The sequence below is a fragment of the Sus scrofa genome, chromosome 6, assembly GCF_054392235.1.
Source record: "Sus scrofa isolate SSC_HxYL_T2T_F1_AM1 chromosome 6, Sscrofa_HxYL_maternal_Yorkshire_Landrace_v2.0, whole genome shotgun sequence".
Lineage (NCBI taxonomy): Eukaryota > Metazoa > Chordata > Mammalia > Artiodactyla > Suidae > Sus > Sus scrofa.
Genome location: NC_139388.1, coordinates 59,773,089 through 59,797,707, shown reverse-complemented (window position 1 = coordinate 59,797,707; position 24,619 = coordinate 59,773,089). Strand labels below are relative to the sequence as shown.

General features: G+C 55.3%; 1 protein-coding gene across 1 annotated transcript; it reads left to right on the top strand.

Moving 5' to 3' along the window:
* Positions 1-12,229: 12,229 nt before the first annotated feature.
* On the top strand, positions 12,230-17,786 carry KLK14 (kallikrein related peptidase 14). The gene is made up of 5 exons (XM_021094841.2): positions 12,230-12,483; positions 13,901-14,072; positions 16,196-16,449; positions 16,854-16,990; positions 17,498-17,786. Exons 1-5 carry the CDS (start codon positions 12,444-12,446, stop codon positions 17,651-17,653), a joined length of 759 nt encoding a protein of 252 aa, XP_020950500.1. The 5' UTR covers positions 12,230-12,443; the 3' UTR covers positions 17,654-17,786.
* Positions 17,787-24,619: the final 6,833 nt, after the last annotated feature.

Here is a 24,619-nt window from a genome sequence, read left to right as displayed (position 1 = left end):
TGTGCCGCGGGTGCAGCCCTAGAAAAGACACACACACACACACACACACACACACACACACACACACACACACACACACAAGAGATGACCTTAGGCAGTGGTCTGGGGCGCATCCTGCAGAGCCAGGATCCCATTCCCATTTTCTAAAAATCCCTGCAGTTGCAGGGGAGAGAACTGGCTGTAGGGGGCGCAAAATGATTGCCGTCACCTGGAATGACTGCAGTGCGCCAGACGTTGCGGAGCATTCTAGAGTTAGCCCAGCGGTGCAACGGGATGCGTTTCGAGGCCCAATTTTACAAAGGATAAACTTGTGGCTTAGAGAGATGAAGCGACTTGCCTGGGGTCACACAGGAGCAAATCCGTGAAGGAGCTGGAGTTCTTGACCCTTGACCCTTTCGTTATGCTCCCTGCTGGAAGCCAGGGGACCTGGGTCCTTGTTGCCGGCTAGCCACTGATTCACTGCATGGTTTGGGGCCAGGGACTTTGTGTGTGTTTGCTTTTTTTTTTTTTTTTTTAGGGCCGTACCCGCGGCATATGGAGGCTCCCAGGTTAAGGGTCGAATTGGATCTATAGCTGCCTGCCTACACCACAGCCACAGCACCGCCAGGTCCCCGACCCACTGAGTGAAGCCAGGGATCGAACCCGTATCCTCATGGATACTAGTCGGATTCGTTCCGCTGCGCCACGATGGGAACTTGAAAGGAATTTTTCTGTAACCGAGTTTCTCCTCGCATGCCAGTAGGTAGATGGTTGGTTCGATTTCTGTTGTGGTTTAGAGCAGTTCTGTCAAACAATTAGCATGACAAGAACTCTAGTGGGAGCTGGGGAGGATGCTATTCTCAGCTCCAGCCACAAGGAGTCACTGTGACCACACCTATGCATCGGGCGGCCATAGACCGCCGAGAAAGGTCTCTTGCCGAGAAAGGTCTCTGGGTCTGGAAGCTCTGCTCTCTCCTCCCAATCCCCCCCTTCCCCGACACCTCCCACCCCTCTCCCCGGCACCCCCCTCCCCGGTCTGAGCCGACCTGCAAGGGCGAGAGATACGGTCTGGCAGAAATCTGAAGGTCCCATATGCACTGAAACCTTCCTTGACCTCAAGACCCCTGTGTCCATTCATTCCGCAAATTGTATTGAGCGCTCGATTTGTGACAACAGTGAACCTAACACAAACCTGCCCTCGTGGAAGAGGCCAAGAACGAAAGGAGCAAAGTGTATCAGCTGGTGACAAATTGATTATTTGGGGGCTGGGGAGCATGCCACCCATTTAAGTAGGGTGGATAGGAAAGACCTCGAGGCGAAGGTGACATTTGAGCAAAGAGGCGGTGAGCTTTGCAGATCTGCGGAAAGAGCGTTTGTGGGCGAGGAACCGCCTGGGCAAACTCAGAGGGAGGCGGGGACGTGATGGAGGGAGGGGGGGGAATGGAGGAGGGAGGTGAGGGGCCAGATCGCCTGGGTGCGGCTCTGGTTTGGAGCGCGGGAAGCCACCGGGGAGCTTTTTGAGCAGAGGAGTGATAAGGCTCGTCCCTTAATTCACGAAGCAAACATGTGCCGGCGCTTCCCAAGAGCCAGGCCCTGCAGTGGGCAGTGGGGAAACAGAGCTGAGTCAGCCCCACTCCCTGCCCGCAGTGGGCTCCCTGTCTGATGGGGGAGGCGGCGCAGACGGACACGGGCCAATCAAGACCCAGAGGGATGCGTGTCACAGCGAGGATTAGTAAGGGCACAGGGGAGCCCAGAGGTGGGGCGGCTAACTCAGCGTGGGGCGTCGTGGAATGCTTTCGGAAAGAGGTAGTGTTTAAACCGGGACCCAGAAGATGAGTAAGAATGAGCCGGAAAAGAGGTGGAAGGGAGGGCAAGTGTACTTTTGCTGCGCAGAGAACAGCAAGTGCAATGGACTCCAGGCAAGAAAGCACCTTGAACGCCCCCCCCCACACCCCGGGGATGGGGTGGGGGAGATGGCTGCTTCCTGTGCAGGATCGAGCTGGGGAGGGCAGTCAGCCCCCTATCTCCCACCCCCCAGGAGGGTCGGGAGGCCACTGTGCAGGACAGACTTGCCACAGGAGTGAGGAGGTGCCAGGAGAAACAGGGCTTGCGCCCCTGGGGTCAGCAAGAGCTTTCTGGGGTGTTCCCATCGGGGCCCAGCGGAAACAAATCCGACTAGGAACCATGAAGTTGTGGGTGCCATCCCTGGACTCATTCAGTGGGTTCAGGATCTGGCCTGCCTTGAGCAGAGGCGGCTCGGATCCCACGTGGCTGTGGCGTAGGCCGGCAGCTCTAGCTCTGATTTGACCCCTAGCCTGGGAACCTCCATATACTGCAAATGTGGCCCTAAAAAGCAAAATAATAATAATAATATTAAAATTAAATAAAAAGAGGTTTCTGGAGTTCCCGTCGTGGCGCAGTGGTTAACGAATCCGACTAGGAACCATGAGGTTGCGGGTTCGGTCCCTGCCCTTGCTCAGTGGGTTAACGATCCGGCGTTGCCGTGAGCTGTGGTGTAGGTTGCAGACGCGGCTCGGATCCCGCGTTGCTGTGGCTCTGGCGTAGGCCGGTGGCTACAGCTTCAATTCGACCCCTAGCCTGGGAACCTCCATATGCCGCGGGTGCGGCCCAAGAAATAGCAACAACAACAACAACAAAAAGACAAAAGACAAAAAAAAAAAAAAAAAAAAAGAGGTTTCTGGGGCCAATTCTAGGAGGACTGGATGGGGGGAACCTTACAGGCCAGGAGGCCAGGGGGAAGCCAAAACCAAGGCAGTAACAAGGGGTGGGAAATGGTGGGAATAGACACAGGGCTCTTTAAGAAGTTTGGGAGTTCCTGTTGTGGCTCAGCGGTAATCCGACTAGTATCTCTGAGGATGTGGATGCCGTCCCTGTGGGTCAAAGAGCCGGTGAGCTGTGGTGTAAGTTGCAGACACAGCTCAGATCTGATGTGGCTGTGGCGTAGGCCAGCAGCTGCAGCTCTGATTCCACCCCTAGCCTGGGAACCTCCATATGCTGCAGGTTGGGCCCTAAAATAAATAAATAAATAATTTTAAAAAGTCCAGCAATCCTCCTAAACTCTAGGATGTGGTGTTTTTTGTTTGGTTTGGTTCTGGTTTTGGCTTTTTGCCATTTCTTGGGCCGCTCCCACGGCATATGGAGGTTCCCAGGCTAGGGGTCCAGTCAGAGCTGTAGCCGCCGGCCTACACCGCAGTCACAGCAACACCAGATCCAAGCCGCGTCTGCAACCTATATATACCACAGCTCACGGCAACACTGGATCCTTAACCCACTGAGCAAGGCCAGGGATTGAACCCGAAACCTCATGGTTCCTAGTCGGATTCGTTAACCACTGCGCCACGATGGGAACTCCGTCTAGGATGTGTTTTGTAAGTGTAAGAGCTGCCACATAAACCCAAAAGCAGTAAGTACAAGAGACGCCTCTCCTAAAGAGATGGAACAGATGGACGTTAACCACTTACACAGACAGCCGTGATGGACGTGGGAGAGTCTTGCTCAGGGAGAAGGCCCTAGGAAGCTCAGATGGCGGGGCAGGGGTGCTGCTGAGGCGGGAAGCCCTTGTCATCAGGGAGCAGGGCTTTTGCTGAGGCTCACGGGCTGGAGAGACGCAGCCCCTCCATTATCCCAAGGGGTCCTTTTTCCTTATTGGATGTTTGAAAGACCAGGGCTGGTGAGACAGGAATCCCCATGGCCCCGGGGTGGGGGTGGGGGGCATCCCCTGGCATCAGAAGCATCTTCCCTGCCAGGATCTGGAGCCCCATCTTTCTCCCATGTGTGCTCATTGGGGGGCTGGGTAACTGGAGATTACGGTCAGGTCTGAAAGATGTAGAGTACTTGGGTACAGAGGGTCTTGCAAAAAGCAGAGATTCTGCAGAGCCGGAGATTCTGGGGAGAAGAAGGTTCTCGATAATCTCACTCATTCAGTCTGTTTTCACAGAGGCCCCTGCGTATGCCAGGTACCAGCCTGGGCTCTGGGAGTGCAGCAGTGAGCATTCTAGATAAGGTCCCTGCCCTCAGTTTGAGTGAGAGGGATGTTTCTTTAGCCTATAAATGTTTCCCAAGCACCCTATGTGCCAATAAAACACAAGGAGCATTCGATGGTGATACATGCCCTAGAGAGGGGGAAAAAAGCAGCCACAATAAACAAAGCAGCAATTGTAGATGGAAGTAAGGCAGAGAATGGAAACCAACAAGGGGCCGAGATAGAAACTAGAAGAGAATGTCCACTCTGGAGAAGAGGATCGTGGAAAGAATGACAGGAGCATGAATCCAGCAGAGGGAAGGGCGAAGACAAAGGCCCTGAGGTGGGAAGGGACCTATGGTGTCAAGAAAAATCAAGCCAGTCCTTGGGAGTTCCCGTTGTGGCTCAGTGGTTAACAAATCCAACTAGGAACCATGAGGTTGTGGGTTTGATCCCTGGCCTTGCTCAGTGGGTTAAGGATCCGGCGTTGCCGTGAGCTGTGGTGTAGGTGGCAGACACGGCTCGGACCCCACGTGCTGTGGCTGTGGTGTAGGCCGGCAGCTACAGCTCCGATTCGACCCCTAGCCTGGGAACCTCCATATGCCATGGGAGCAGCCCAAGAAATGGCAAAAAGAAAGAAAAAAGGAGAGAGAAAAATCCAGGCAGTCCTGGCTTGTGCATAATGGAATGGCGAGGTTGGAGAGCTGGACCTAAAGCCAGACATAGCGCGCCCTGGAGGGGGTTAGGTTTTATTATAATGGCAGCAGGAAGTCACAGATGGGTTTCAAGCAGGTTTTAACATGATGCTGTTTTAAGACTGCACTGGCTGGGAATTCCTGTTGTGGCTCAGTGGCTTAAGGACTAGACTAGTGTCCGTGAGCATGCTAGTTCGATCCCTGGCCTTGCTCAGTGGGGTAAGGATCCAGCGTTGCCGTGAGCTGCAGCATAGTTCGAGGATGCAGCTTGGATCGGGCGTTGCTGTGGCTGTGGTGTAGGCTGGCAGCTGCACCTCCAATTTGAGTCCTAGCCTGGGAACTTCCATTTGCCTTGGGTGCGGCCCTAACACACACACACACACACACACACACACACACACACACACACGAATGCATTGGGTGGGTACTGGAGTCGGAGGAGATGGGAATGGGTTTGTAGCCCATGGAAGCAGGAAGGCTAATTTGCTGCTGTTGCACCTGTCCAGGTGAGAAACAAAGGCAGCCTGGACAAGCGTGACTGAGAAGTAAGTGGGTGGACATGACATCTGTTTTGGCACTAAGATGACAGGAATTGCCCAAGTGGGAAGTGGGAGCGAGGGAGAGACCAGGGACCACTCCCAGCTTTGGATGGAAGCAACTAACTGGGCAGAGGGTGAGGTCATCACCAACAAAGAGAACACTCGGGGGCGGGGTGGGGGGGGTGGCCCGTGGAGCCTAAATAGGAGTCAGTGGTTGATGATGGAGATAGAGGGAGGCGGGGCCACGACCTCCAGCGGCTGTTGATGGGGCATCTGGGCATCTGGGGCACCCAGGTGTGCATGCAGAAGTGGCCTGGCACGTAGCAGCTACAGATGCTGACTCGCAGCCATCTGAGAGATTATGCAGAGAGCGTGTGGGTAATCAGAGACACCCAGATCAGCAGCCAAGAGGATACAGCAATGAAGTCAGATGGGCTGGGGTTCGAATCCCAACTGCACCACTTGCTGTGATGCAGCTTTGGGCAACTGACCTCCTTTCTCTCAGCTTCCCCATCTGTACCATGCAAGTGACTGTGCCCCTCTCAGGGCCAATGGGGGAATTAAGCAAGAAGAGGCCCTTGGGACGTTCTAGAGAAACTGCCACCCAAGAGCTGATCAGGGACAGAAAGTAAAGGTGAGGGTCCCTCTGCCCCTCCCAGAAACATCCTCGGTGTGCCCTCTCATGCTGGGCTGTTCCAGAAGAGAATTCCACACCACGGAGGAGACCAATTTGGAGACGGATTGGTCTGGGGGCATTTAACAGCCGGATGCCCCAGGCTCCGGTCCTGGCTCAGCCATTGGCACAGGGACTTCTGTCTGAGACCCGGGTTCCTCATCTTCCGTGTGGAACTAATGAGAGTCTCGAAGCTCACAGAGCCCTGGTGAGGATTCGATGGGACCATGCCTGTAAAGTCGCTGGCAACCTGCCCCGATCTGTATTCTAAATGATGCAACAGGCATTTGAGGACACAGGGAGTCCGAAGACCGCCCCCCTGGAGAGAGGAACCCCTGGGGTTTCACAGCCCCTCAGCCTCGCTGGGGCTGGAGACCACCTCCCCCATCCCATTCCCACGCTCACACCCCCGCCCCATCTCCATCCGGGAAGGGCTCCACCTCTAAAACCACAAAATCCCACCCCCTGACCACAGCTTCCCATGCTTCCAGAGCTGTGGGTGGCTCTGCCATACTTGTTTTTCCACCGCAAAGATACCCGGACCCCCATGGAGCCTCCCCCCACCCCGAAGTCCCCTTCTAACTGCACTTCCTTTAATCCCGCAGTCCACCCCTTTACCCCCCACTGCCCTCAGCTTCCCCCCACCCCATCTCAGCATCTTTCCCCAAACCACCCAGCCCTGCACAGTGCCTGATCTTTGCTGGAGAAAAACAAAGCCAAACCATCCAGCTGATCCGAGAATGCCTCTTTAAATCCCTGATGGCCACCCTGGCCTGGGAGCCTACTAGCCAGCCACACCTCCCCCCACCTCCCCCTTAAGATGAGCTCCCCTCCTTGCAGTCTCCCTGGCAGGGCCCTCCCTCCACTTCCAGCCACCTGACCCACACCCCACCGGCAACCTCACCCGCCCCTTCCTTCTTCCTTCCCTGAACAATGGAAGAGGCGTCTTTCCTCGTGTCTGGGGGTTAATCCCACCTCGCTGGTGGTTGCACCATCCGCCCCGATTGTTTTTGAGCATCTAGCTGCCTGCGGTGGTTAAGAGCCCTCCGCCTGGGTTCAAATCATGACGCCACCCCTCAGCGTTGTGAACCTTGGACGGGCGTCTCCACTTCCCCTTCGGCCCCGTGGAGGATAATAGGTGTCTCTTTCTCGGGGGAACGTGGGAAATGTTCGGGGAGCTAACTTACAAAAAATGCCTTAAAGGCAGGGTTGGACACAAATCAGGGCTCGAGTGGGACCGAAGCTCCGATCTCCTCAGGAGCCCATAGCGAGAAGATGCAGATGGTCCTGGAGTTTGTACGCTTCCTTCCGCGCTTCCCAGCCAGATGACCTTGGACAAGCCATGCCCACCCCCTCAGCCTCTGCTTCTCAGGCTGCAAAATGGGCACAAGATAGTACCTAGGCGGTGGAGTCTGGACGTTCCCTGACCACAGTGCCTCGTTTCCTTCTGTTCTGGGCCCTCACACACACTGCTCCAGCTACACTGGCCTTCTTACTAGACCTCCCTCACCTCAGGACCTTTGCACATGCTGCTACCTCTGTCTGGAACAGGTTTTGCACAAGGGTCACCTCAGTCAGGCTTTCACCTAACACTGCCCTCCTCCTGGCCTTCATTTCCTTTCTTTCTCTCTCTCTTCTTTCCTTCCTTCCTTCCTTTTTTTGGGGGACTGCCCCACAGCATATGGAATTCTCAGGGCGGGGGATCAGATCCAAGCAGCAGTTGCCTGCACCTGCTGCCGCGGCAGCAACATTGGATCCTTAACCCACCGGGACTGGGCTGGAGATGGACCCTGCATCCTGGCCCTGCAGAGATGCCACCAATCCCGTTGGGCCACAGCGGTAACTCCTTCCTGCTTTCTCATCCTTCTTCATAGCCCTCATAAATCATCACGTTATACCTTGTGTTTATTTCACTTTCTTTGGCTTGGTGGCCCTTCCTTCCCCAATGGAAGCATCAGTAGGGCAGGCATCTCTGTCTGGTTTGTTCATTGCTGTATCCTCAGCCCTTGGAACCACAACTGATACATAGTAGATGCTCAATGAATATTTGTTGAATGGAGGGAGGGTAAGGGAAGGCAGGCAGGATGGAGAAGTAAGGGAGAGAGGAAGGAAGGGGAAGGAAGAGTGAAAGAAGCTGAACCCACATAAAAAAGTTCCCTGGGATACCCACAACGTGGCCTCTCCACACAGGGGGGATGAACCAGCCTTCCAAAGGCAGGGGATTCTGGAGTTCCCCTTGTGGCTCAGCAGGTTAAGAACCCAACTAATATCCATGAGGATGCAGGTTCCATCCCTGGCCTCACTCAGTGGGTTAAAGATCTGCTGTGGCTGTGGTGTAGGCTGGCAGCTGCAGCTCCGAATAGACCCCTAGCCTGAGAACCTCCATATGTTGCATCTGTGGCCCTAAAAAGCAAAAAAAAAAGGAAGAAGATTTTGATACGTCACAGAATGGCATCCGTGAACCTCTAGGATCTCATGCTCAGTGAGATAAGCTAGACGTGCAAAAACCGATCACAATTATTCTGTGATTCCATTTAGGCAAAACACCCAGAAGAATCACATTCATAGAGACAGAAAGCAGAATGGCAGGTACCAGGGTCTGGGGAGGGAGGATGGGGAGCTGGTGTTTTATGGGGACAGAGTTTCAGTTGGGGAAATGAAAAGGCTTGGCAACAGATGGCCTGGTGGGGATGGTCACATGACCATGAGAAGATACTTAATGCTGCTGGACTGTACACTTAAACATGATTTAAATGGTAAATGTTATGTATATTTCACCACAATTTTAAAAAGTATGTACTTTTTAAAGTTTTGGACCTTAAAACCAAAAGCAGAGAGAAGAACATGGTGCAGCACCTGCTTGGACCAAGCCCTCAATAAACACGAGTGTGGCTTTTGTTCTTTCCTCTCAGATCCAGCCTTCACTGGTTCACACCCGCCTCCTCCCCGGGACATCTAAGAGGCGTCTTTGCCCAGGGTCTCCTCCATGCTCCTCTCCGCCCACCGCCCCTGGCTCCCCCTGCCACCAAAACCTGCTTCAGAACCTCCAGTCTCAGTGGCCACCTCGCTTTGTCCCACCCCCATGCCACTTCTTCCTTAAGATGTATCTCAGCTGCTCTGATGCCTGCCTCTCCTAGTTTCCTCCTAGCTCTTCCATTGCCCCTTCTCAGTCCTACACTGGGCATCTTCCTTGGGGTCCCGGGCAGACTGCCCTGTACACCTCCCTCTGTACAGTCTCCCCACGTGAGCTCCATGGTGCCCTGGTCTCCAGGGTCATCCATCCTTGCTAGTAACAACCCCCCCCCCGCCCCCACCACTGTCTCAAGCCAGACAGCTCTCCCCGGCTTCAGCCCTAGGTCTGCAGTGAGGACCCTAAGGGCTCTTCTCTCCCCAGCTCGGAGTCACCGTTGGGTCACTTCTCCCTCTAGCACTCTGAGCCCTCCGCCATCCTCCTGTGTGAAGGTCTCTTCTCAGAGCCACTGTCCTCCCTCCCACCCCCACCTCACTCCATCCAGCCCCCTGGTGAACTCCTACTCATCCGAAGTGCCCAGCTTAGACAGCCCGCCCTTTGGGAACCCTTTACCCGCTCTCGGGGCTTCATCAGCTCCTGTCAGAGCACACATCACACTGGACTGAGCTTCCCGTTGCTCCTTTGGCCTTTTCTGTCAGACCATGAGTTCCTTGAAGGCAAAGGTTGTGGCCATATAATCATTCATTCATTCAGCAAAAAAAAAATTTTTTTGGCTTTTTAGGGCCGCACCCATGGCATATGGAGGTTCCCAGGCTAGGGGTCTAATCAGACCTGTAGCTGCCAGCCTATACCACAGCCACAGCAACGCAGGATCCAAGCCTCATCTTCAACCTACACCACAATTCACCCCAAAGCCAGATCCTTAACCCACTGAGCAAGGCCAAGGATCGCACCTGCGTCCTCGTGGATGCTAGTCAGATTCATTAACCGCTGAGCCACAATGGGAACTCCCTTAAGCAAATCTTTTTTGAGGACCCTGGTCTTTGCAAACAATACTGTGATGGGTGGAGTGGGAAACAAGGCAACCCAGTTGCATCCCCAGCACCTTTTTCTGGGCCTCCCTGGGGTTCACCGGGGCCTTTCTAGGGAGAGGGAGATCTTGGGTTTACCCAGGCCTTCTAGCTCAGCAGAGGGTCCCTCAAATCAGAGCCTTCAGCTCAAATGGAGGGGGCAGGGCTTGTGCTTACTAGGGAATTCTGTTTTGTTGCTAACTCTTTATTTTATTATTATTATTATTTATTTATTTTTTTTAGGGCTGCACCCATGGGATATGGAGGTTCCCAGGCCGGGGGTCGAATTGGAGCTACAGCTGCCGGTCTACGCCACAGCCACAGCAACATGGGATCCAAGCTGCATCTGCAACCTACACCACAGCTCACGGCAACGCCAGATCCTTAACCCACTGAGCGAGGCCAGGGATCAAACCCACATCCTCATGGATCCTAGTCGGGTAGGTTACCGTTGAGCCACAACGGGAGCTCCAGCCTCTGGTCATTGTTTAAGGGCATCTATTCTCCTGTGTGCATGCGTGCTTCTATGTAATTTTATCCTATTGGTAGATCCATGTAACACAACAGCATCAAGATGCTGGGAGTCCCTGCTGTGGCGCTGCAGGTTAAGGACCCAGTGTTGTTGCTTCAGCAGTTCAGGTTGCTGCTGTGCGGCAGGTTTGATCCCTGGCCTGGGGATTCCACATTGCACAGCAGTCAAAAAAAAAAAAAAGATGCAGAGCTGATCCCTCACAGAGGGCTCCCCTCTGCCACCCACACCTTCTGGTACCAGGGCCTGAGCCAACAGCTTCAGCTCAAGGCAGCCAGGCCTCTTGGCAGAGCCAGTCCACAGGAAACAGACATACACAGGGAGTCAGAGTCTCAGAGCGGCTTCCTAGGGCAGAGATGGGGGGGTGGGGGTAAGGGAGGAAAGTGGTTTGGGAGCCGGCCCTGGGCTTGGCGAGGGAGGGAGAGGGCAGAGAGGCGGCCTCGTGAGTCACTGTGTGGTGGTCCGGGATGGGCAGGCCCCAGACAAATTGCAGTCATTAGGGAATTTAAGAGGCTGGGGGAGGGGCGGAGGGCGGAGGGCCCTGCCCCAAGTTAGCATGGATTCCCCAAAGCCAGGCCCACCTCTGGCTGCCTGGGACCATTGCCCATCCATCGCTCTGTCCCCACCCCCCACCACTCCACCCGGGTCCCTGTCCCCTCTCTCTCTCTGGGTCCCTGTCCCCCTCCCTCTGAGTCTCTGTCCTCCCCTCCCTGGGTCCCTGCATCCCACTCTGCAGACCTGAGTTGAGTTGGAGGGGTACCATTTCTGCCCTGCAGGGCTCCCACTTTTCAGGCCTCTGGGACAACGATGTGAGACAGGGTGGGAGACAGGACTGTACCAGGTGCCTCCAGCACCTCCCGTCTCTGGCTGGTTCCCCTTCCCGCCCCCTGCCTCTTCCTCTGCCTCCCTACCTCCTCTTCTCAGTCCCCTCCGTCTGTCACCCTAGCTCCCTCCATCTCCCCTGCATCCTTGGCGGGTCCGCGTCTCCTCCTCCCTCTCCTGCTGCATCACCACCGCCTTCTCGGTCATTTCTCAGTCCTTCCCTCATCACTGCTCTTATTCTGTGTGTGTGTGTGTGTGTGTGTGTGTGTGTGTGTGTGTGTGGCGGGGGTACCTCTGCCTCTTTTCTCTCTTCACCTTTTTCTCTTTCTCTGGGCCTGTTTCTGTCTTTCCTGTCTTCCCTCTGTTTTTCTGCTTCTCTCTCCTGCTTTTCCCCCCTCACCTCTCCATGAAACTCTGTCCCTGTGCGCCGTGCGCCTCTCATCTTGTCCTTTTCATCTCCCTGGTCCCCATCTCTACCCGGTCCCCATCTCCATCCAGCCCCCATCTCTGTTCATCTCCAGCTCTTTCTCCATCTCCCTTGGCTCTCTGCCTCCGACGTGTCTCTCTTGGCCCGTATTTCTCTTCCTCTTTCTCTGCCTCGCCACCTTCACCCAAGACGAGGCTTCCCTGACATTTTCCCAGCTCCCCTCCTGCCTCTGCCCCTCCCTCTCTCAGCCCCTCCCAGCACCTTTTCCTGAGTCCCCCACCCCGTCCGCCCTGCCCCGGGGTCCCGCCTTCCTGGATTCCTCCCAGATTAGAACACCTTCACCCACCGGGCAGGCGGGTTCTCCTGAACAATTGTGGCTGCTCCTCTGGCCGGAGAGGGGAGGGAGGAGATCGGACAGACGGGGATCCTGCAGTGGGAACTAGGCAGTTAAAAAAAAAAAAAAAAATGTCAGGAGGAGGGCGGGGGAGCAGGGCCAGCTGCCCAGACGGGGATAAAAGGCTTCCATGAGTGACAAGGAAGCCAGACACTACCAAGGCAGCATCTGAGTCCTTCTCAGCATCCTCCTCCCAGCCACCAAGGAGCCCCGAGGTCCTGGCTTCCTGGCCTCTGGCCTCCGGCCCTCATCCATGTCTCTGAGGGGCGTGGGCTCTGTCTGAGAGATTCTCTCTGTCTCTGTCCCACCCTCTCCCTCACTTTCTCGCTGCCCCTGCCGGCCCCCAGCCCCCCACCTCCAGCATGTTCCTCCTGCTGACAGCACTTCAGATCTTGGCTGTGGGTAAGACAGCAGTGGGGTCTGGGGACTCTGGGCAGAGACGGGGAAGGGTTCTAGGGACCCAGGATGCTCACGGGGGACCTGATGGGGAGGCACAGGGAGGGGTCTGGGGATCGCGGCTGAGGAGCGTGCTGCAGCCGCAGCCGAAGCTCTGAGGGGTGAGATCCTAGGAGAGAGCAGGGTCCGGGGAGTTGTACGAGGTGTGGAGAAATAAAGGCAGAACTGACCAGGACTATTAGGTCCTGACTGGGTCTCATTAGAAACAACCGCAGGAGACTGCTTGATTGTGTTAGAATTAATACGGGAGGGCGTTCCGGCTGTGGCAAGTGGTTAAGAACACGGCTAGCATCCATGAGGATGCGGGTTTGATCCCTGGCCTCACTCCGTGGGTTAAGGATCTGGCGTTGCTGTGAGCTGTGGGGTAGGTCGCAGACGTGGCTTGGATCCCTTGATGCTGTGGCTGTGGTGTAGACCGGCAGCTATAGCTCCAATTCAACCCCTAGCCTGCGAACCTCCATATACTGTGGATTTGGCTCTTAAAAAAAAAAGAAAGAAAGAAAGAAAAAGAGAAAGACAGCATGTGGTCAGAAATAATGGTGGAGGAGTTCCAGCCGTGGCGCAGTGGTTAACGAATCTGACGAGGAACCGTGAGGTCGCGGGTTCGATCCCTGGCCTTTCTCGGTGGGTTTAGGATCTGGTGTTGCCATGAGCTGTGGTGTAGGTTGCAGACGAGGCTCAGATCCCGAATTGCTGTGGCTGTGGTGTAGGCCGGTGGCTTCAGCTCTGATTAGACCCCTAGCCTGGGAACCTCCATATGCCGTGGGAAGCGGCCCTAGAAAAGACAAAAAAAAGGACAAAGAAAGAAAGAAAGAAAGAAAGAAATGATGGTGGGAGCTGTGCTGGGGTGGTGGGCTCCTGATAGGGGCAGTGGTGTGGCATGTGGCGTGGGTGTGGGCCAAGACCGTGAGTCCTGGAGGGGGGCTCATATTGAGAGAGGAGTTTGGGGAAGGGCCAGGGAGCCCCCTGCGTGTGCTGGAGGATTACTGGGTAGGATCGTGTTGTAGCATGAAAATCGAGGACAGAGAGTATCCTTGGGAAAGAGGGCTCAGGAAGTAAAGGCATCAGGGCCCCGGAGGAGTGGCCTGGGATCCAACAGAGATTCTATGCAGGTGCATGGCGGGCGGGGCAGATGCCTGGTTGTGGGGAAAGGTCAGAAAACCTCCTGTTGTGTTGGGAAAAGAATCAGGGCAAAGTTGGGCGTGTCTCATGGAGGGTGGGGAACATAAAGGTGAGCGGTTTAAGGGTTTGACAAAAAGGGGGGGATGTGTGGGTCCCGGACATCCTAGAGAGTCGGGGTTGGGGGTGGAGAGCATTTGTCCATCCGCTTCCCCCAGCCCACCTCACCCCTGCCTTCTCCCAGCCACGGCACAGAGCCAGGGCAATGAGAACAAGATAATCGGCGGCTACACTTGCATCAGGAACTCCCAGCCGTGGCAGGCGGCCCTACTGGCAGGTCCCTGGCATCGTTTCCTCTGCGGAGGGGCCCTGCTGTCTGACCAGTGGGTCATCACCGCTGCTCACTGCGCCCGCCCGTGAGTAACCCCCGCCCCCATTCTTCTGCCCAGTGAATTCCAGAGTCTGGCCCTTTGTAGAACCCAGGGTAGAAGCTGGATCCTGGTTTGGGGGGGAGGGTCTAGATAAGAGCCTAGAACCATAGACACAGCTCAGAACATGGACTCTAGCCATCCATCTGGAACTCGGTTCAGATTCTAAAAGCAGATCACGGAGTTCCCGTCGTGGCGCAGTGGTTAACGAATCCGACTAGGAACCATGAGGTTGCGGGTTCGGTTCCTGCCCTTGCTCAGTGGGTTAACGATCCGGTGTTGCCGTGAGCTGTGGTGTAGGTTGCAGACGCGGCTCGGATCCTGAGTTGCTGTGGCTCTGGCGTAGGCCGGAGTCTACAGCTCCGATTAGACCCCTAGCCTGGGAACCTCCATATGCCGCGGGAGCGGCCCAAGAAATAGCAACAACAACAACAAAAGACAAAAAGACAAAAGACAAAAAAAAATAAAAAAATAAAAGCAGATCAGGAGTTCCCATCATGGCTCGGCAGTTAGCGAACCCGACTAGGATCCATGAGGACATGGGTTCAATCCCTGGCCTCGTTCAGAGGGTTAAGGATCCGACGTTGTGGGGAGCTGGAGTGTAGGCCGCAGACACGGTTCAGATTTGGTGTTGCTGTGGCTGTGGTGTAGGCTGGCAGCTGGAGCTCCGATTAGACCCCTAGCCTAGGAACCTCCATATGCCACAGGTGCGGCCCTAAAAAGATAAAAAGCTCCATATAGAGCCTGAAACCCTCCCAGGTTCTAGACCAAAACCTGGACCCCACACCCCAGACTAGAAGTTGACATCCAGATGAAAGCACACCCTGTGCCCATAAACCAGATCTAATGCCACAAAGGGAAGTTCAGTGGAGAACCTAGATCCCAGAATCTAGAACATAAAGCCCAGAAGGCAAACCAACATCTAGAACCTGGGACTGTGACCATAACCTAGAGCTCCCTCTGGAACCCAGAGCCCAACCTGAGGTCAAGGGCTCTGACCAGAGTCTAGAATCAAGAGCCCAGACTATCAGCTATAATTTGACCTAAAACAGAACACAACCTAGAATCAAGAACCCAGACCAGTGTTTAAAACCCTGAGCCCAACCGGAGCACAGAGTTCAAACTATTGTCTACAACACAGGTCATGCACCAGAGCTTAATCAAGTACCCAGAACTCAACCTACAAACTGGAGCTCACACCAGTATCTAGAAAGTACACTTTCATCCAGATTCAATCTAGAACCCAGCTCCTAGCTTAGAATAAAAAGTTCAGGACATCTATGGAGTTCCCGTCGTGGCGCAGTGGTTAACAAATCTGACTAGGAACCATGAGGTTGCGGGCTCAGTCCCTGCCCTTGCTCAGTGGATTAATGATTCGGCGTTGCCGTGAGCTGTGGTGTAGGTTGCAGACGCGGCTCGGATCCCGCGTTGCTGTGACTCTGGCGTAGGCCGGTGGCCACAGCTCCAATTCAACCCCTAGCTTGGGAACCTCCATATGCCGCGGGAGCGGCCCAAAAAATAGCAAAAAAAAAAAAAAAAAAAAAAAAAAGTTCAGGACATCTAGAACCCAAAGACCAAGTTAGAACGGGGATGGAGCCTTCCTGGAGTAGAGGAGTTCCCATTGTGCCTTAGTGGAAATGAATCTGACTAGCATCCATGAGGACTCAGGTTCGATCCCTCAGTGGGTTAAGGATCTGGCGTTGCCCTGAGCTGTGGTGTAGGTCACAGATACAGATCGGATCCTGCGTTGCTGTGGCTGCATAGGCCAGTGGCTACAGCTCCTATATGACCCCTAGCAGCCCTAAAAAAAAAGAACCTAACGTAGAGATGCAGGCGCAGACCCTAGAACAGAGCCAAGAACGCTCAGCCGTCACCTTGTACCCAAGACAGAAGCCAAGCGCAGCCCAAGAGCAAAAGGTGGTGAGACTGGGCCGGAGGGAATGCCCAGGCCGGGGGAAGGGTGTAGGAGGCCGGCAAATACTCCATCCACAGCTGGAGGGAGGGTTAGACGCGTGGAAAACCCATCACCAGGGAAGGGAGCGTCACTGGAGGACGGGGAGGGGTCTCCAGTCAGACCCTGAGCAGCACCACTCTTGGGGCTCATGGGCCAGGATCCTTCGAGTAGCTCTGGGCAAGCACAACCTGAGGACGCGGGAGGCCGCCCAGCAGGTGCTGCGCGTGGTGCGCCAGGTGCCCCACCCCCAGTACAACTCCCGGACCCACGATAATGACCTGATGCTGCTGCAGCTGGAGCGGGCTGCTCGGCTGGGGAGGACGGCGAGGCCCATCGCTGTGGCCAGCTCCTGCGCCAGCCCCGGGACTCCCTGCCGTGTGTCTGGCTGGGGCACCATATCCAGTCCCATTGGTGAGGAGGGAGGAGAGGCTGGGGGCCTGAGTCCTGGGTCTGAGAGAGGAGGGGCTGGGGGTCTGGATCCTGGGTCTTGGGGAGGGGGGGGCTGGGGGCCTGGATCCTGGGTCTTGGGGAGAGGGGGCTGGGGGCTGGATCCTGGGTCTTGGGGAGGGGGGACTGGGGGCTGGATCCTGGGTCTTAGGGAGGGGGTGCTGGGGGCTGGATCCTGAGTCTTGGGGAGGAGGGGCTGGGGCCTGGATCCTGGGTCTTGGGGAGGGGGCGCTGGGGGCTGGATCCTGGGTCCGAGGGAGGAGGGCCTGGGGGTTGGATCCTGGGTCTGAGGGAGGAGGAGCTCAGGCCCAGATTCCTGGGTTCCAGTGGAGGGTAGACCCCACGGTAACCCCTCCGTGCCCCCCCAGCCAGGTACCCCAACTCCCTGCAGTGCGTGAACATCAACGTCTCCCCGGACCAGGAGTGTCGGCAGGCCTACCGGGGAGCCATCACCCCTGGCATGGTCTGTGCAGGGGTCCCCCAAGGTGGGAAGGACTCCTGTCAGGTGAGCCCAGGGAGACAGCCTGAGCAGGGGGATTGTTTGGGGCTGGGACTTAGGTACCAAAGGACCGCCCGCCCACCCCCCACCCAGCTGTGGGGTATTAGACCTGAGCTTCCTCTGCTTCCTCACCTGGCCCACAGGGAGAGCACTCCTGAGTCGGTAGAATGAGAGGAGCTGGTCCATGGACAGCGCACAAAACTCCCATCGCCCCTGTCATTGTTGTCATAGGGGCACCGGGAGAGCTGTGCTCGGGGCCTCTAGAGATCTCAGTCCACCCCTGAGCGGTGACTCCAGAGATGGAGACACACACACAGTTTTATAGCGACAGAGCTAAGACAAAGAAGGGCCCAAGAGACCCCGGGGGAAGAGACAGAGGGGGAACCAGTGACGAGGGAAGGAAGATACCCCGAGTCCCAGAGGCTGAGCCCTGCAGTCTCAGCCCCCTGCCCCCCACCTCCATCTTCACCTCTTGGGTTCTACCTGCCCCCAGCTCTGTCTCTCCCCGCTCAGGGTGACTCCGGGGGACCCCTGGTGTGCAGAGAGCAGCTCCAGGGCCTCGTGTCCTGGGGGATGGAGCGCTGTGCCCAGCCCGGCTACCCAGGCGTCTATACCAACTTATGCAAGTACCAAGCCTGGATCCAGGAAACCATGCAGGGCAGATCATAGGCAGTGTGACCAATTCGGCCCCTGCCCACGTGCTCCCCGAGACCCAGGCCTCCTGGACCCCCAGCTCCTCTTCCCTCGGACCCAGCCCCCAGCATCCTGATCCTGACCCCTGGCTCAGAACTCCTCCCTCCCAGGGCAGTTCCTTCGGGCGTTTTCTCCGCACCCCTCTCCCAGCACCCTCATCATTATTCAAGGTACCCCATAGGGCACATAGAGCAGGAAGGCAGAGGCACCCACCTGGCAGCATATTCCAAAGAAGACCATTTTCGAAACTCTTGGCATCTCTAAGAACCAAATAAACCCTACTAATAAAAATTTTACGATCCCAAATGTCATTCCTCCATTCGGCGCATTCAGCCAACAAACATGCACACGGATGTCTAGTCACGCCCAGCCGGGAGCCACGTCCCAAGGGCCTCACGCACCAGCCACTCCGCCTGGGGTGGCAGAAGGAAACGGCCCAGGCTGACAGTGGGATCCTGACTGTGACCCTGACCCTGAGGTCCGGGGTGAGCAGGGAGAGCAAAGACCTGTTTCCTGGAAAACCCTACGCAAATGAGAGGTCTCAGTCCCCATCAGATCTCAGGCGAGGAGAGCTGAGCTGATCATCCTCTTGAGTTCAAGTCCTGACAGAGGTCTGCTCCTGTTGTATTTATTTCTTTGCACCTGTCATCCCTGGCTCGGGTCCCCTCCCTCCCCGCAGGCGCCGACGCAGGCGGGTGGCCTTAAATACCACGCATCGTTAGAACACATGTTTTGTCACATTGGGTTGCTTCTCATTTACATGACATCAGCTCTGTTAGGAATCTCATTCTTACTTTCATTCAGGAAGAGCTATCATGGGGCCCTACGGTGGGCACCAGGCGTTGGGATCCATTTATTGGGCATCTACTGTATGTCCGGCATTGGTTTGTTGGGCACCTACTGTGTGCCGGGCATGGCTCTGTTTAGTAGGCACCTACTGTGTGCCAGGCATTGGTTTATTTATCAGGCACCTACTGTATGTCAGGCATTGGTTTATTGGGCACCTACTGTGTGCCAGGCATTGGTCTGTTTATCAGGCACCTACTGTGTGCCAGGCATTGGTTTATTGGGCACCTACTGTGTGCCGGGCATTGGTCCTAGGTACAGGAGGCAAACAAGCCAGACAAATCTAAATGCTCCTCTCCTCAGAACATATATTCTAGCAGGAGGTGACAGGAAGAGTCAACATAATTTAAAAGGAAAGCAGAGTCCTGATGAATAAAAAGGTCATTAAACTTGGGCTGGGCTACAGGCCCTGTGCGTGTGCCAGGGCCAGCTCATACCAGCCCATAAGAGCCTCTTGGCAAGTTTTCAGGAATTTTGGGAGCTGGCTGCTAAACATGGCCATTATGAAAAATTCAATTACATTAACTCACAAATTAGTAATGTGAACTTTTTTAAAAGTCAGCAAATAGGAGTTTCCGTTGTGGCTCAGTGGCTTAAGAACCCGACATAGCGTCCATGAGGATGTGGCTTCGATCCCTGGCCTCGCTCCATGGGCTAAGGATCTGCCATTGATGTGAGCTGTGGTGTAAATCACAGATTCGTTTCAGATCCCGCGTGGCTGTGGCTGTGGTGTAGGCCGGCAGCTGTAGCTCTGATTCGACCCCTCGCCTGGGAACCTCCATATGCCTCGGGTGCAGAAGAAAAAGCCCGGCAGACGTCTGATTTGGAAGAGGGTCCCAGATGTGGGAACAACAGGCATCAAAGTTCTGAGATGCGATTGTGCCTGGCAGGAGAGGGGCAGGGCAAAAGGAAAGGGGTCCTTGACATGGAGAGTCGGCTGGGGCCCGATGGTCCAGAGCCTTGTCGGCAGCCAGAAGGAAACCTGACTTTCACTCTGAGTAAAGTGGCAGAGGCACCGCGGGCTTTTGCGATGAGGAGTGACCTGCCCCGACTTACCTTTTAAAAGGTCCCTCTGGCTGCTGTGTCATAAACAGCGTAGGCGGACAAGGACCAACACAGGGAGACCGGAGGAGAAATGGGGACAATCCAGGGGAGAGAGGATGGCGGCTGGGAGGGACCAGGGTGGCGAGGATGCACAGGGCTGAGAACGGGTCTGAGGCTGGGTCTGTGTTGGGAGCGGGAGCCTCGAGGGGAGGAGGACAGGAGTCTGGTTTTGAAAGTGACTGTGTTGGGCAGGCAGCTTGATGGATGCTCATTCGGGACCTCAAGAGCAAGGTCTGGTGGGGAGACCTCAAAGTTGGGAGCCGTCAGCATGTAGATGGTAGCCGAAGCCAAAAGAACCGATGAGATCACCCAGGGAGTGAGTGTAGACAGAGGGAAGAAGGGGGAGCCAAAGCCTGAGCCCTGGGGTGCTCCGCCACACAGGCGCTGGGGACACGAGAAGGACACAGCGCCAGACACAGACCCGAAGGAGTCAGTGAGGGATGAGCTAGACCTGGAGGGGGGATAGCGGTTCCGAAGCCCAGGAAAGATTTTGAAGGAACCAGGAGGAATCCGCTTGTTAAACGCTGCTGCTCACTCCAGTAAGATGAACCCCAAACATCTAGCTGCTGGCTTCAGCCGCATGGAAGTTGTGGGCGCCCCTTAAAAGGGGCACAGTCGGTGGAGCAGTCGGGGCGGAAGCTTGCATGGAACAGACTCAAGAGGGAACAGGAGGAGGGGAGCTGCAGAGAGGAGCCAAGGGTTGGGAGCAGCGTTGCCAGCCAGGGGGGCGAAAGTGGAGCCAGGGGCTGAAGGAGAGCATGACGGTTGAGAGAAGGTTTGTTCGTTTGTTTGTTTGTTGTCTTTGTAGGGCCACACCCATGGCATATGGAAGTTGCCAGGCTAGGCTACAGCTACCAGCCTACACCACAGCCACAGCAACACCAGATCCCAGCCTTGGCTGCGACCTACACCACAGCTCATGGCAACGCTGGATCCTTAACCCACTGAGCAAGGCCGGGGATCAAACCCTCAACCTCATGGTTCCTAGTCAGTTTCGTTTCCACTGCGCCACGATGGGAACTCCTGTTTGTTTGTTTTTAAATTCTTTTCTTGGGACACAGGAGACACTTAGCATGTTTGCTTGTTAATGGGACTGCTTCCTGGGGGGGGGGGGGGGATGTTGATGCAGGCCAGGGAGCAGCAAAGGGCTAGCTGATCTGGAACAATGGCCTCAAGGAGGTGAGAGAGGACGGAGGGGTCCGCCTTAGATGGAGGCAGAGATTGTTCCTCTGTGGGATTGGGAGAGGCAGCAGAGGATGTGGGCATGGATGCAGGTAGGTGGCAGGACTGCTAGTTTTTGCCATTCTGATGGGTGAAAAGTGGTATTTCGTTGCTGCCTGAGAAAGCTGATGGCTACGGCCATTGTCCTCCATGGCGCGGATCCAGCTCTAAAGAAGAATTCATGCATCTCAATTTCTCCTGCATCTTTCTCTCCAAAAGCCCAAATCTGGTTTCTCCCCAGGGGTCTGTTTTTCTGCCTCTTCTACTGTCTTGCCTTTGCTTCTTCCTGCATTTCCTCCACCCTCACCTGCCCGTCAGCCTCGCTTTGCATCTCTGAGCATTTATACCTCCCTGTCTTCCTCTGTGTCCCCCTCCCTTCACGTTGGCATTGGGGCCTCTGCTCTGAACCTGGGTGTGGGGCCAACTTTCTAGTCCCAGCCAGCACTGCCAACCAGAACTTCCAGTTCCTGCTTGACAAAGAACCCCATTTTGAAGCCAAGCTAGGGTGGGGTGCCCCCAGGAACCTCAGGCTGCCTCCATCTCCCAGCTTTATTTATTTAACAAGCACGTTTGTGGACCTTGGTTCTGGTCAGACTTCTGTCTAAGCATCTTCAAATATTAACTCATTCAACCCTCTGCTCTGACACAGGTGGTACTGGTAGCATCGTTTTATAAGTGGGACCCTGAGGCACAGCGTGGCCCTGTCACTTGCACTCAGCTGGGAACCACGAGGGACACTCTTTCTCTAGTCCTTTCTCCTTCTTTCTCTAGTCCTGCTCTCTGAAGAGGACAGACCCTGGTCTATGATGATTTGAGCTAATTGGTGTGTGGCTTTTCAGCAGCTCCCGGCCCTCCAGGGACTCCAGTTACCTTATTGATCAAGAGAGGGGGTGGGATGCCCCCAATCCTTGGTCGGTCCCTCATGAACTCACTTCAGTAAGACCTGCTACCCCTCAACGAAGGGCAAAGCCAGCCAGATTCCAGAGCTTCCCGAGGGAGAAAGGCTTTTTCTGGAAGTGTGGACCCAGGCCACAAGAGGGCACAGGTACCCCGACTTCCCACACAAGCCTGTCACCTCACTTAACCCAGCCTCCTCCCTCCTGCCACTCAGCCTGAACCCAACTCTACTATGCAGAAGGAGTGAACTCTGTCTCTACCCTGGGGCCAGCCCTGGGACGTGGGGTAATTCCAAGATGGCAAAGGACAGTGGCCTTTCTGTCACCTATGACCCAGCCCACTCCCACCAAAACCCTACCCCAACACAGATACTCCACCGGACATCCGGCCCTTCTTATCAAGGTCAATGCACAACACCAACTCGACTGTATTTCAACACCTCCCCCATCCAAATATTCAATCTCGGCCTCCTCTCCGGGTCCCACCCAACAGGACTCCAGCAACAAGCTTATCCCTGGGTCCCTCCCATCTGCAACTCAACTGTATCCCCCCAACCAAGTCCAAGCCCATCCTTACCTGTGGTCCATTCTCTTCCCCAAACTCACCTGCATTCTCAATGTTGTGACCAGACGCCAACCCCCCACCCTCCCCCATCCCTCATCCTAAACTTGACCACAAAGGTCTTTCTAGATTAAGATGGACCCAACAGATGTCTTCGATGGAAAATGAGATGGGTTATCTAACTTTATGGAGCCTCAGCTTCTTTTACTGTCTTTGAGCTACGTTACAACTCTGTAAATTACAGATAGCTGAGAGCAATGCAAGTAATTCTCTCTCTTTTTTTTTTTTTTTTGTCTTTTTGCCATTTCTAGGGCCGCTCTTGCAGTATATGGAGGTTCTCAGGCTAGGGGTTGAATCGGAGCTGGAGCCGCTGGCCTACGCCACAGCCACAGCAACGCCAGATCCAAGCTGCATCTGCGACCTACACCACAGCTCATGGCAACGCCAGATCCTTAACCCACTGATCAAGGCCAGGGATCGAACCCGCAACCTCATGGTTCCTAGTCGGATTCGTTAACCACGGCACCATGAAGGGAACTCCAGCAATGCCAAGTAATTCTTGTCCATCACCGTGCAAATGAGTTTTGTCAGGTGGAAACACATTACAGAATAAGCCGGTTTTGCATCTACCTGTTCATTCGTTTCAGCCTTCCTTCTTGCATATACCTGTGTGGTTCTTTCTCTTGTCTTGCAAATTCCATCATTTATTAGCGAATCAAAACAAAACCTTTGAGGTGTAATCATTCTATATGTTTAGATCTTTTTAAAAAATTCATCTTTTAACACTAGATGGGACCATTATATCCAGCTTTGACTCCCCCAGTATGGACCATGCCAGTTTTGATGTCAACCCTTCCGCCATCCACCTCAACCCCTTCTCCTTATCGTGACACCACAAATGTCATCTGGTCCCCATCTCTGGCTGTCTTTCAAATTCTGACCCCACCTTTGTCCTCCCTAATCCCTAATCCTGCCCCCTCCACCCCTTTGGATTAGCTCACAGCCCCACCCAGCCACAGTTCCAGAAGACGCCTACACATCCCCCAAACCCTGTCTCCTCCTCCTTCCTCCTCTCCCTCATCCTGGTCCCCAGAGCCTTCGGATTCCTGCTTCTTCCCCCCCACCTAGGTCCCCGTGGACTCCCTCACCCCATCTGGCCCTGCTCCTAAGAGGCCATTTATCCAAAATATTGCTTTCCCAGGACAATCCCTCCCCACCGCCACCAACTTGACCTTCCATCTACATAACTGAAGATGCCCTTCTTGGGTCCCACTGGGGGAGGAGGGAAGGGTAGGATGTGTGTGGGCATCCCTGTGTGTTCTAGAAGAAACTGGGCTGGAGATGGAGCTGGGGCTAGAGATGAGGCTGAAAAGTGGCATTTAGTTTTGGGTTTGATGCAGAGCATCAAGCTTGTGGATGGGAAGGGGTCCGAGGACTGATGGGAAGGGGTATGGTGAAAGTTAGGTGGGGAGGCGGGACTAGGGTAGAAAAAGGCCAACTGGGAGCCCGTGTACATTACGAAGATGCATAGGGTTGGAAGGGAGATAAGAAATTGGGATGGAAAAATGGGTTGCACTATGGGGGTGGGTCTGGGGAGGGAAATGGGCTTTTCCCTTCCCTCCAGTTGGGTCCTGCTGCCTGATGTTCACAGTGGGTTCACCTCGGGGTTTGGGTGGAACCTGATCTGAGTCTTAGCTTGTCTTGGAAGCTCCACCCCACGCGCGTGGAGGGCCAAGCCCAGGCTGGGGGGTGTCTGGCTACAGCCTGCTGAGCCATTGGGGGTGGAGAGGGGAAGGCCAGCAACAGGGAAATGCTGAAGGCGCTGGGGGAGGGAGTTCAGGGGTTAAAAGCCATGGGTCGGGGCTGAAGTTGGAGAGAGCCGGCTGCAGAAGCTCTTCACCAGGGGGGAGGCCCCTTGCGTAGGTAGGGGTCCACTGCCTGAGGGCGGTGACTGGAGCCTGGGAAGGGAGGAGGGTAGGGGAAAGGAGGGAGACAGCTGACTCAGGGATACGGAGATGGAAGCCAGAGGCTCAGTTACAGAGCTAGAGATCCGCAGCAATGTTGAGAGGTGACACGTGGCAGAAAGGTAAGCCGCTCACCTTTAGACCAGGTGCCTAGGACCCAGCCTGAGAGGGAAGAACCTGGAGAAGGTAAAGAGAGGAGGGCGGGAGAATCCGGCTGAAGGAGGGCTGGGATGGAGAGGCTGGTCCCCAGGGGGAAGGGCTGCAAGCCAGCAAGCCGGAGCCCCGAGGTCGGGGTCGGGGCGGGGGTGTGCACGCCGCCCCTCCCACTCTATTTACACCCCCCCCCCCG

Bases quoted from the DNA above. Each gene is read 5' to 3' on its own strand.
- KLK14 (XM_021094841.2), top strand. From the start codon at position 12,444: ATGTTCCTCCTGCTGACAGCACTTCAGATCTTGGCTGTGG. The intron at 12,484-13,900 runs GTAAGACAGCAG...GCCTTCTCCCAG, and splicing joins ACTTCAGATCTTGGCTGTGG to CCACGGCACAGAGCCAGGGC. The intron at 16,450-16,853 runs GTGAGGAGGGAG...GTGCCCCCCCAG, and splicing joins CACCATATCCAGTCCCATTG to CCAGGTACCCCAACTCCCTG.